This window comes from Pogoniulus pusillus, chromosome 18 (genome assembly GCF_015220805.1).
Source record: "Pogoniulus pusillus isolate bPogPus1 chromosome 18, bPogPus1.pri, whole genome shotgun sequence".
In the NCBI taxonomy this organism is placed as follows: Eukaryota; Metazoa; Chordata; class Aves; order Piciformes; family Lybiidae; genus Pogoniulus; species Pogoniulus pusillus.
This window is the reverse complement of record NC_087281.1, coordinates 17,025,686-17,038,349: the sequence shown is the minus strand read 5'-3', so window position 1 is coordinate 17,038,349 and position 12,664 is coordinate 17,025,686. Positions and strand designations below refer to the sequence as shown.

The 12,664-nt window shown below is 44.1% G+C and overlaps 1 protein-coding gene across 4 annotated transcripts in view; it reads left to right on the top strand.

The window, feature by feature from the left end:
• Positions 1-3,299: 3,299 nt before the first annotated feature.
• Positions 3,300-12,664, top strand: part of B3GALNT2 (beta-1,3-N-acetylgalactosaminyltransferase 2) — a 29,408-nt gene continuing 20,043 nt past the window's right edge. Inside the window, exon 1 of one of the 4 annotated variants that reach the window (XM_064158571.1) lies at positions 3,300-3,497. In XM_064158571.1, coding sequence (XP_064014641.1) covers positions 3,395-3,497 — 103 coding nt within the window. In that variant the 5' untranslated portion in view covers positions 3,300-3,394. Of the gene's footprint in view, positions 3,498-7,750; positions 7,786-12,664 lie in introns of those variants that run through there. The other 3 variants (XM_064158569.1, XM_064158570.1, XM_064158573.1) reach the window with 3 other exon arrangements.

Here is a 12,664-nt window from a genome sequence, read left to right as displayed (position 1 = left end):
GTCCAACTGAACAACTCATTCTTTCCAGAAGATGACAAGAATATTCTAATTTACTCCTCTCTAGAATCCACCAGGATGCTGAAGTAACTATCCTGTGAGAGGACAAGAGACTTCAAGTTCCATGTTTCTGTAAAATGATTTGAGGAAAGTTGAGTTATCTTTATCTGAATATGATGTCAGAGCTGTTCTGGTTGCTAGGTTCTCTCAATGCCAGTGAAAAGAAGACACTACAGAATATTCTTGGGCCTCAAGGAAGTCAGTCTAAACTGTGGCTTCTGCCACTCAGAGCCATCTGCCAAAACCATTGAAACTTCTGCACAGAAATACGAGGGGAAAGCAAGTTATGACACTTTTGCTGACCTAAAAAGCTTAAAAGCCACTGCTCCACATGGACACGAGGATGCAGAAAATTCATTAAAAAGTAAAAGTCAGCAAAATAATAGACTAAGAATTTTAGACAAAACATTTTTTTTTCTTTATGGTCCTTAACTGGAAGTTAAATGGGGAAAATAGGTTGAAAAATATGGAGAACATTGTACTGTGTGTTAATGAAAGGCATTTAAAGAATAATGCAATCATCAGGCACAGTCAGCATGGGTTTACAAAAGGGAGAGTCTTGTTTAACTGATTTGGTACTCTTCTATAGTAAGGTCACCCACCTAGCAGATGAATGGAAGGCAGTGGATGTAGTTTTTTGCAGTTTCATTGCAACCATGCCTTGAAGCATTTGATCACTGTGATGAAAACAGTCAAATCAATGTGGTTTGTCTAAACTCAACACTGCCTCCTTGACCTTTTTAGTTCTTGAATCTCTTAGTAAAGGAGAACATATAATAGGATGGATAGTCATACTGTATCTGGATTTTTTTCATGGAAGACTCCTTTAAGGGACCATTAAGGAAAATAGCTATGAGCAAAATCTTGTTAGATTCTTGCCTCCATTCAGTGTGCAGATGAGGATAGGCCTGGCGCCACGCTGGCTGCATGCTTGTGCTGCCCAAAGCTGTCTAATAGTGTCTCTCTTCCTCCCTGTCCATTGTGGTCCTTAGAGTTGACTGGTCACATACCACTGACTTTGCTGCTGCTAATGATATGAGCTGGCAGGCCTGTCAGCAAGACAACCTGTTTTAGAGATCAGTTTTCACAGGACTCTTTTGTCTGTCCTCAGGAGATCCCAGCGACACTCATGACATTACGCACTTAGGCATTAATAGCCTAAGCTAAAGAGTCTGGCAACTCCTTTTGGAAAGTCAAAAGGGGAGGCAGAGGAATCTCTTCTTTTGGAGAAAATAAGGAAAATCTATTTCTTCCAAAAAGCCCAGGGAAGGTAAGGAAAGAATTAAAAAAAAAAAAAAAGCCAAACAAAAACAACACACACTGTCAGGATGCAAATGTACAGTGCTTTAAGCTCTAGGAAAATCCGTTGTACCTGATTTGTAATAGTTTTTAATACTTATCTGTCAATAACTGAAGGCACAGTGCAAAATGTAGTATGTATTACTGCAAGGTGTGGAGAAAGTTAAGCCTAAAATCATCTCTAAATTGGTAACTCTCACCAGTCCTTCCTCTGCTTTCAGATGCAGCACAAAGAGATCAATAAAACACACAATTCTCTGGGGATGAAGTCTTCTAAAACACATGCAGCTCTGGCCTGCTTCTTTTCATCTGCTTCTAGTGTCCTAGAAAAAATCTTAGTCACCCACTTGGGGCAAAATCTAAGCAAACACACATTAAAAAACCTGAATGCTACAGACTGGCTAGCTGTGGTACATAACTACAACTCTGGCATCCATCATTATCTTCTTGGTGCCAGACAGAAGAGCCATTTTCCAAGTTTTACAGAAGCATCTTCAGTTTGCAGGCAGCCTGGGGGCTAAAATTTCTGTCCATCTCCAGCTCTTGTGCCCAACGTGTTGTACTACAGTTTGTGTGCCAAAGGTGCCACCTGAGCCTCTAACGTCAGAAGACGAAATCTGCTTTGAAAGCACAGAATTAAAGTTGTGTATTTTTGAATGAATTATACCTAAAATAGGCATAAACCAGATCCATTTTTTCTGTCTTGCAGGAAAATAATTTATCTAGACGTTGTATTCCAGATCCATTTATCTTTTCATAGTGTATATGTCTGATATTCTTAAATACCTGGGAAAAAAAATTATATCAGCCAAGACTTTTCAGAAAGTATCCCTGAAACTCCATACCTCAAATCCATCAGCTCTGCTATCAGCTTGCTTCCCCAAAACACTGGTTCTCATAAAAGCCCTAAGGAACACAAAGTGAACCTGCTTTGCTAATGGGAAGTTCTGAAAACCAGGTTAATGTTCGGGCATGATCATCTCACAGTTAATACATAGGTGTACATTTTCAGTGTCTTACACAACATGAGTGGAAGGCTCAAGTTAAATCTTTTGGATTTAAAAATCTTGCAGAAACAGAGGAAATGGACACCACGGCGTTCTGCAGGTATTCTTGGCAGCTCAGTTCATGGGTACCCAACTTCTCGAAGGGGCATCTGTAGGGAAGATGCAAAGCTGAGCTTCAATTTTTTTTTTTAAGACACTTCTGCAATGTCAGGAATGCTACCGTCGATTCTTGGCCGTGATCTAGTTGCAGTTAAGGACACTGACTAAAAATCCCTCCCTCATGTTCCTTGCGACCATTGCAGTTATTTGCCAAAGCACTCTCCCCTCCTTACTGGGTTAGCAAAGGATTGTTCTGGGAAGCTGTTTTGTTACTGTACAATGACTGTTTAGAAGGGGTCAGGTAATCGCAGCATTGCACAAATAAAGACTGAGGAAGGGTTTCCCCCACGCTGGTGCCCCGCCGCATCTCCGCGCTTCAGCCTTCAGCCAGACCGCGCTGCGGAGCAGCGGGAGCCGCGGACACGGCCAACCCAGCGGCAGGCGAGCCCCGCGGGAGACGGGTCAACCCGGACCCTTAGGAAAGCCCCGCGGCTCCCCAGGAGGGGCGCAAAACGTAGGATAACGTGCTGCTACAGCCCTTGGAAACTCTCCGCTGACGCCTCCGCTCCCCGCCGCGTAAAACGTGAGGTACAGCTTCCTCCGCTTTTCCCGCCGCCGGAGGAAGCCCGCTCGGCTCCCCTCGCCGAGCAGCCTCCGCCATGCCCGGCAGAGCCGGCCCCCCTCGCCCCCGCCGTCTGGGGCTGCGCCGCCCCGCGGCATTGTGGGGGTTGTAGGCCGCTGCTGCCGACGCCCGCGCCGTCGCTGCCCGTCGGGGCCGGGCTGGGACTGCAGCTCCCGGCGGCCGCGGGGAAGAGGCGCCCGGGCTGGCCGAGCGGCGGCGGCGCAGGGAGGAGCTGCGGACGACCGAGGCGGCCTGGCGCCGCTGGGAGAATCCGGCGCAGCGGCGAAGGGGCTGGCTGCCGCGGCGGCCAATGCGAAACTGGCTGGTGCTGCTGTTCCCCTGTGCGGTCGGGGTCGCGCTGCACTTCTGGCTGCTGCTTAGTTGCCCTGGCGGCCCCGGGAGACACCCGGCAGGTAGGGAGAGAAGGGGCGGGCAGCAGGGAGTGCACTCCGGGCACGCAGGTGTTCCTCAGCACCTGGAGCCTGTTAAGAAGAGGTCGGGGCCACGGGACGGGTGGGATAGGGTGTTTGTGGGGCTGGAGCAGGTGGAGTGTCTGGAGCCGCAGGTGGCTTGGGGCAGTGATCAGAGCCGAGAGGCGCGGAACGGGGGCGGCCCGCGCGGGGAAGAGTGGTGTGCGTGTGGGCTGTGGCTCTTCGGTGGCCAGGTCGTCCCCGAGCTGCGTAACGTAGTGGCGGTGCCGGCGGCTGCAGCGGTTGTGTGCCTGTGGGCGCCCCTCAGCCAAGCGGGTCCGTTTGCCGGGCTCGGAGGACTCGTTGGAGAGAGGAGAGCAGCCCGCTGGAACAGGTACCCGGGGTGCCAGTGTGGGTTCGTCGGGCTGCGGTACGTGGTTGTCGAGCACGCTGTAGTTTTCCGTGGGGCAGCAGCCCCTTTCTGGAGGCCGCCTGCGCCACGGGGGTCCACTCGTTCTCGCCTTGGTACGTCGGGGGGAGATTCTTGCCCATCTCAGTGGTGTCGCGTCATTGTGTTGTGTCCTGCTTGCCTTACTGAGCTTTAAAACTCCTATTCGTGGGATGGGGTAACGATCCAACAGCGCAGTGAAATCAGACCCTTAAGGACTTAACACTGGCCTTTTCATAGAATGTCTTGTAGTTTCAGCCGCAAGTCTGCGTGGTTGGTAGAAACAAGCGTCTGTTGGGCAGAAACTTTTGCCAGCTACCCGTAGGTGCTGCTTAGGAACATTGAGAAACCTTTAAAAAACAAAAAAGAAGGTGCTTTTTACTTGAGATCTGCTCGGAGTTCTGCTTAGCCACTCGGCAGCCTGCTCACTAGTAAGGTCCCACTTTGCACTGGGTGCCTGTTCCCTGTGCAGAGTGTTGAGGGAAAAAAGAGGGCTGATTTCTGGCCGCAATTAACTGCACCTGTGACAAGAGCAGGGGCCGCCTGTCTGAGTAGGCGGCAGAGGTGAGTGGTTGTCTGTGTGTCTGCGTTCTGTTCGTCGCATGTGAAGGGGGCAGTGGTTAGGCAGAAGTGTGTTTGAATTGTCCGGTTGGTTTTGTTCCATGTCTTTCACGGTGCTGCTTTAGTAACTTCAGTGCGTTAATTTGGAGTTGAGAGTGGCAGTGTGGAATCTCATGGTGACCTTTCCTAGAGAAATGTGTTTCACAGTATCACAGTATTATCAGGGTTGGTAGAGACCTCACAGATCATCAAGTCCAACCCTTTACCGCAGAGCTCAAGGCTAGACCATGGCACCAAGTGCCACGTCCAATCCTGCCTTGAACAGCTCCAGGGACGGCGACTCCACCACCTCCCCGGGCAGCCCATTCCAGTGTCCAATGACTCTCTCAGTGAAGAACTTTCTCCTCACCTTGAGCCTAAATCTCCCCTGGCGCAGCCTGAGGCTGTGTCCTCTTGTTCTGGTGCTGGCCACCTGAGAGAAGAGAGCAACCTCCTCCTGGCCACAACCACCCCTCAGGTAGTTGTAGACAGCAATAAGGGCCCCCCTGAGCCTCCTCTTCTCCAGGCTAACCAATCCCAGCTCCCGCAGCCTCTCCTCGTAGGGCTGTGCTCAAGGCCTCTCCCCAGCCTCGTCGCCCTTCTCTGGACACGCTCAAGCATCTCAGTGTCCCTCCTAAACTGGGGGGCCCAGAACTGAACACAGTACTCAAGGTGTGGTCTAACCAGTGCAGAGTACAGGGTCAGAATGACCTCCCTGCTCCTGCTGACCACACCATTCCTGATGCAGGCCACGATGCCACTGGCTCTCTTGGCCACCTGGGCACTAGTTTGATAGTTTACCACTACCAAACAGATTATCTCAAGTTGGAAGGGACCCATAAGGATCAAGTTCAACTCCCTGCACTGTGCAGGAGCATAACAATAACGAAAATCCAGAAGTTTCTTAGCTATGGAGGGAAGAAGCTTTCTTCTTCAAAGACTCACTCTTTCAAGCAGTTATTAGTGGAGTTTGTTTATTATTGAGAAACCACGCTGTGCTGGAGATGGTTAGGATAGCTAGGACTAAATGAAAGGCAGTACTGTTTTGTAATACAGAAAGAGTAAGTATACGTTTGTTTTTGTGCATGGATTATTTAGTTGTGACCTGCTGAATAATGAGGAGGGTAAAAACTGGTGCCTCTCAAATCCAGAGAGCTTCCATCATCCACAGGAAAACAGCTAGTATTTTACGTGGACCATCTCTTTGTTGGCCTGATCCTTGCATGGTAATTTAAGGAAAAGTTTGTCTCTTAAAGTACTGTGACCTATAGAAGCTGTAGGTGTGGCTGCCTTGGCAGAGGGGAGAGACCTCTTTTATCTCTAATGACTTTGGTGCTGCATTTTCACATTCAGGATGTTTTGGGAGCTTTAGCATATTCATATACAGGAGTAAGAAGGCTCTGTGTTTATTAAAAGGTTGCATAAATCTGAAACTATGTGAGAGAATTTAATACAGGCTGATAAAGCCAGTCTTGTTTATTTGATTGTTGAGTGGTTTTTATGTTATTTTTCTTGTTTGATGCTCTTAATTACTGCCTGAAATCACTGGTATGAATAAAAATTAAACCTGATCACGGGACACTGTTCTACAGTAGCTTTGACATAAAAATACATTCTTTGTGTATACTTCAGTATTTCTTCGTAGTGTCTGTGTGTCTCAGTAGTTGTGTACTGTCTCAGCAGTTGCAAAATTAGCACTGGTGAGGATCAAAGGCAGAGTGAATGGCAGTTCTATTTTTTGAGGAGTTTAATTCCCCTCTGAGTAGTCATCACACACATGCAAATGGAAATTTGTTAAACCATCAATAACCCATTTTAGTGATTATTTACTTTGACATCACTAACACAGGACTGGAGTAAACATTAATTCTGCTTGCTTTTTCTAATAAAAAACTCTTGATCTTTGTCTTAAAATGTCAGCTGGGCAGCCAACATTCTTTATTTACTGAAAGATTGAGGTGGCTTTTTGTTTGTTGATTTGGATTCCTGTCAGTTTTAGGAAGAAGCTTGTTGTTCTGATTAGAAATGTTTTCTCATTTCTGGGCTGAACTTACTTGCATCTGGTTTATGCTGTCCTGTTCTTCAGCATTTGATTATCCTCATTCAGGTGCATCTCCATCTTGTAACTACAGGGATCAAAGGTGTCTGTTTTTAAACCTTTGGTTTCTTAATATGACCAATGCAGGTACTTCTATGGGCAAATTAGGCTTTCAATTTCTGGAAAGCAGTTAGATTTTCTTGCATTTAGGTCAAATAACTATAAATGTAAACAGTGTTCCAGTTTTTACTCATTCTACCCACTTCTCTTCCTCTGTTGGAAGTGCCTCCTTTAATAAAACCTTAACTACTCCATCTAAAAGGCCTGTCATCTGCCTCCATATTTTGACCCTTGGCTGTGCATGTCTGCAGTATTCTGATCTCGTTCATGATCACTTTCACCTTGGTGTCACAGAAGATAAAGTGCACTTCTTGTAGGCAGTATTCATTAGCTGAAAAAAACCCATCATTTCTAAGTCCCAAGGCACTGGACTTTGCTTTGGTGTCCTGACTTCAGTGGTCCCTTGCTTTCTTTTGTCCATCAGTTAATGGAACTAATTCACACGTCTGAGCCAGATTGCGCAGGAACTCACTGTTCGGTTTAATTGAAGTCCTTGTAGCTGGTTACAAACAAGTGCTACCCGAAGGAAGTTTGTGAGCAGGAAGCTTTAGCTATTTTTCTTGTAGAAAATCTTAGATAAATGCTAATTATAAAATGACCTCAGAAACCTGAGAAAGAACAGACAGAACTGCTCTTAGCACTCCAGGTGGATTCGTTACTAATTGTAGGTTTTAATTGATGGTGCAAGTCTTGTGGAGTAGGAAATTACTCACTGTAGGGGTTCAGTTTCAGTGCCTACTCAGACAGCCCCACACATTCAGTGTGACATGCTGCTGCTGCTTTGCTGATGCTAATGCTCTTTAAGACATTATTCCTGCTACATTTCTGGGGGTGTGTGGCAGCTAAGAATTGGCCCTTTTGGTTTTGTTAAACGCAATCTTTTACAAGTGAATAATTACACAACAGATTCAAACCCAGCATTTTCTAGAAGCTTCTTGTATGCCATCTGTTGTCCTGTGGTTCAGCATGTACCTCTTCAGGCACTGGCCTAGTAGAACAGTATATAAGGGTTGGCTAGGCTGGCATTTAGTGATCTTCCTTACGGACTTCTCTCTGTCCCCTTCATGGACCTGTGTACATGGCAGGTAAGTGAAAGTGCAGGAGAATTTATCTGCTTTTGTTTTTTTAATGCTGAATATAACAAAACCTAGAAATGACCTCTGAGCTCATGGGCAGTGCTGTGCTTTGCAAGGGAAAATTCTGTAGAAAGATGAGACTTTAAGAAAATATGTTTTCTGAAATCTCTTAAGTCTCTCTGTCACTGAGTAGTATGCCTAGTCACAAAGTTAAGTCGTATTTTGTAGGCATGTAAAGACTAGTGGGCTGATGTCCTTGGGAATTGAAACCTTCCATCAAGAGGTCAGGTTTGGCATTGGCAGTACCTGTGCAGTTCTGTTTAAAATGCCAGCTGTTCCCTAGCTTTCATCTGTGAGCTCTTTCTATGACGCTGATTGCCAGGGATGGGCCATCCCCGGCAAAAACAATCCCCTCAGCTTTGATGAAATAATCGACAAAGAATCCACAACGAAGCTGACTCTAACTGCATGGGAAATGTTTTAGAGTTTGCAGTTACTCTGTGGATAGAGGCACTGCAAATTACAAGCAGCGCTGCGGTTGCGTTTTTGTGTTTTGGCATTGGAACAGGGGGCAAAGAGTAGCAGTTCTGCCAGACTTAGCGGTGTGTGACTGAAGCCTTCACCACTGCCCATTGAATAGAACAACCAGAAAGGATCAAGTAGCCTTCCTGGGAGATGCCTTTTCTTCCATGGCATCAGGGGTTGGCAACTACTACTCAAAGGATAAAGATGCTGTGCTTCCTTGCTACTTCTCACTCCCCCAAGAAAAGTAAAAAGGTGGTGATAGGGGAAGACATCAGTTTCAGTGTTGCAAAAAGGATTATCTTTATTCCCATTGTGTCTCCACTTCTCATGCTTTGGCCATTGCTCCCAGATTTGGACTAGAAATGTGCAACTGCTGTATCATGAATGGTGGTTAGAGCTGGCACCATTGTCCTACTGGTATTACTTCTGTCACTTTGCAGCTCAGAAGGGCCCTGCCATCCCATTTTTAAGGGACTACTGTTGATGTGAAAAAAATAAAACCACCTATCTGCCTACAGAGAATTCCTCTTTGGATCTGTAGAGCTTGTTTAAAGGCTTCTCTAAGGGCTTATTTGTCTCAAGGAGTACAGTTCTGCAGAAACCAGGAGTGCACATCTTTGCAATCTTTAGCTCTGGTGTAAAGTAGGTACTGCAGAGGGGTCATGTAGAGAAATATGTAATGCAGATAAGCTGTAGCAGATTATTTTAAGTGAAGGGGGTTAAAGAGGGGGGAAAGAGCTGCTTTTGCTCCTCAATTTCTTCTTTTGCTCTGTGTTTCAGTACTCTGAATACAAACCTTTATATTCAGTTAATTCCTTCCTTTGTGTATGTTTGGATCTTTCACAAAGCAGCACAAAAGAAAAAAAGCATTATAAAACACAAATATGGTTGCAGAGCTAACAACCTGGAATGTGCGTGTGAGGTGTTTTTTGGAGGGGTATTGTTCCTTTTTAGTCTTACCTAAGAAGTGGATTACTTGAGAATATTCTAAATAACTTCTGCCTGGCCTGCTCAGCTCCATTCATTGATTTTAATGTTTGTGGGTTTGTATCTGTGTGAGTAGAAAAAAGTATAAACTCCAGCCTTCTGTGGAGCTCACTTATTCTACCAGTCTTGAGTAGAGGTTCTCTGATGTCTGAGAGTGCAGGCAAGCCAAGGCTGCTGTGTTTGTCTGTGCAGGCACTACCAAGTCTTTTCTTTGTCCAGGCTAGTTTCATGAAAGAACTTAACCCCTTAAGGATTGAACACTAGTTTAAACTTGACTGAAAATGACTGACAACTTCAGTAGTTGGTAGGGGATTGATCAGTAGAGCTATGTGCATCAAGATTATATTTACCTCATCTGTTGACAAAATCAAGGTAAACACACTCTCAATCTTTTCCTCTCCTTGCAATTATGTTTACTGAAATGAACAGCACAACTTGACATTTTACTTGAGAGTTGGTCTCACAGGAGGAAAAGATGCATGCTAGTCTTTGTAGTTTGGGATTTCAAAACACTTCAAAAGCTGTTGACTGCTGCTTGAGGTGGTTTAAAATCTGTCAAGGGACAGCAGATTACCTCTCAGTAGTGACCTTGCCAACGCTGTAGGAGACACACCTCTGCATCTTTAGCTTAGTCTTCTAAGGATGCACCTTTGTGCTCTCTGTGTATGCATTTGTTTACCCTTTCCTCCGTCTCTCTCTAACTTTGATCTCTTGATAGTTCTCAGTTGAGCTTGACAGACAAGAGGAGATTCCCAAAGACCAGTGTTTTCACCGAGTGTTTGTGAAAACTGGTGACTGAGATCCTCTGACAGTTTACTGCAGCTCATAGTGAGGTTACAAATTGTGCTGATAGAAGAACATGTATGGTCAAACATCAGAGAATTGTGTGGCAGCCTGTCCTTACATAACTGCAGCCCAAGAATGCTTCAGTAGGAGCTTGTTATTGGCTATGTGACGTGAGACTGACAGACTGGACTTCAGTCTTAGAGCTGACAGAAGTACTCCTTACAGTTGCTCTACAGAATTAAATGGCTTTTAGCAGCTGAGAGAGGGCTGCTTCCTTTCATGTTTTTTGTTGCTTTTACTCTGGTTTACTGCCTCAAGCAAAACAGCAAAGTGCAAGAAATTTTGTTCCTAAAACTGAAGGAGTATAGGGATAGGCATTTGGCTTCTTATGTTCCACTGAGAAACCTTGGGCTGTATGGGGCAACCAAGATGCAGCTTTAAGACATCTAGAATTCAAAAGCAAGGCAACTCTGAATTGGAAAAGCTTAAAAGCTTCCTCTTCTGCATCACTTTGGTTAGCAACACTTTCAGGGTTTACCATGAAATGTGATAATGTAGATTTTTTTTTTTCCTGTTTTTCTTCCCCCCCCCCCTCCACAAACCACAAAATGCACAGTGGGGCTTTTTGGGTGGGTTTTTTTGTGTGGTGTTTGGTTGTGTTTGCTTTTTGGTTGGTTGGTTTGTTGTGGTGTTTTTTTATGTAGTTGGGGAATTTAAAAGCTTAATTATCTTCACAACCAATTCAAGCCTTTTTTAGAGCCTGTTACCAACACTTAAAATTTTGGCTGAGCAATTTTGGCACAGAAATAGATCATAAAATAAAATGAAGCTTGGTCTCTGCTGGCAAGTATCTATTGCTTGTGTAAATTGCTGTTACTGACTTGGAGATCAGCAGTGCTTTATCTTAAATTCTATTGTATCAAGGCATATAAATACATATATCTGAAGTAGTCTTATAAAGGAATCATAGCCTTAGTCTTTTTTTCCCCCCTGTGTGCCTGTCACTTTATTTTCTGCTAGTTCAGAGAGACAGATGAGTTTCATTTTCTGCAAGTTTATCAAGTGTTATTTCTGCTTTTCCATAGAAAGTAGAAACCTTTACTAATAAGCAGAGAGCTTATTCATTAGGTGTGGGTTTTTTTTTGGTGAAAGTGAGCTTTCTTTTTTTCCACTTTCAATAATTCAGAATGTCAAACAGCATAACCCTTGGGACAGAGAAGACTGTCTTCTGAATATAGACTGCTGTAAGCCTACCTTGCTAAGCCTGAAGATGCCTTGGAACAAGAAAAAGCTGTCTGCTCTAAAAGCAGTAGCATATTAATTCTGAAGCATCTGTTACACTAACATCGTTCTCATGGAAGGGAAAGCTTCATTCATGTTAAAACATAAACTAATTAAAAGTATGTATTTGATTTGAGTAGCTTACTTGTAGGTGGTGGTTTTTTTTTCAATCAGTTTAAGCCAATTTGTGCTATTCTAAGTCAAGTCACCCTGTAGACATCTGCTCATAGTTTTTATTTTTCTCTAATTTTGATGAATGAAATAGCTTTACTTCTAATTCAAAGTGATAACTTAAAAACCAAATCTGTGGAAACAATACCTTGTGCAGTCTGCAGAAATATTAGTCCTCTTCAGAGGTTTGTATTAGCTTATGACCAAGGCTGCAGAGGCTGTTTAAAGTGTAATCAAAGGATGGAAAAAGAACAAGGAAAGAAAAAAGATACATGAGAAGGAGTTAGGAGGCTACAAGAGAATTTGCTATAATGTAGTCTTACAAACATGTGACTGTCTCATGTAACTCTCCTGTTTTCCAGACTTGGTAGATCTTGGTCATGCAGTGACCTCTGAAAACATACAGAGCCCCTGGGTAGTCGGTATTTACAAGGATGAAAGAAAACTAACATTGCCTTCACAGGACTGAGCAATGTGTTTGATTTACAAGTTTCTTCATATGTTACATAGGGCAACAGGTTTGTTGCATTGCCAGGCAACAAATCATATTACTGGGCCTTGCCACCAGTTTAATGTCTGGTTGTTATCAGAGATAGAACAGTTGACTTCAGTGCAAAGCTGAGGAATGGAACTAGTGGTTTCCTGCTTGGGTTTTTAAGTTTTCTGATCATAAGTTGATGTAAACATACAAACTTGTCTTGATATGTTAATATTCATCTTAAGCTATTGATGAGCATGTAGCTGTTTTCAGTACCAGTGTTTCCATGTTTAAAGCTAAAATATTTAGGAGGAGGTAGACTAGGAAAAATTTGTCTGTGGAAACATTGCGTTGTGCTTTCCCTGCTCTCGTACTGTTCTGAGAATCAGTTGCAGAGCACTGTTTTATTTGGCTTTGGAACTAGAGAGTCAGGTGCAATCCACTATCAATAAACCCCTAAATAAAAACAACAAAAAAAAAGATATTCAAAGATATTCTGAATTTTTTTGGTGTTGATTCAGTGCAGAGCAAGGCAAAATCTGCTTCACTACATGCTGCATGCTGAAGATTCAGTATGGTAGAATTTAGATTATAACCTCACTCACAATATGCAGCACTGAGTTTGTGATATTTTTGTGCTCTTTAAAATTAGATTTAAAA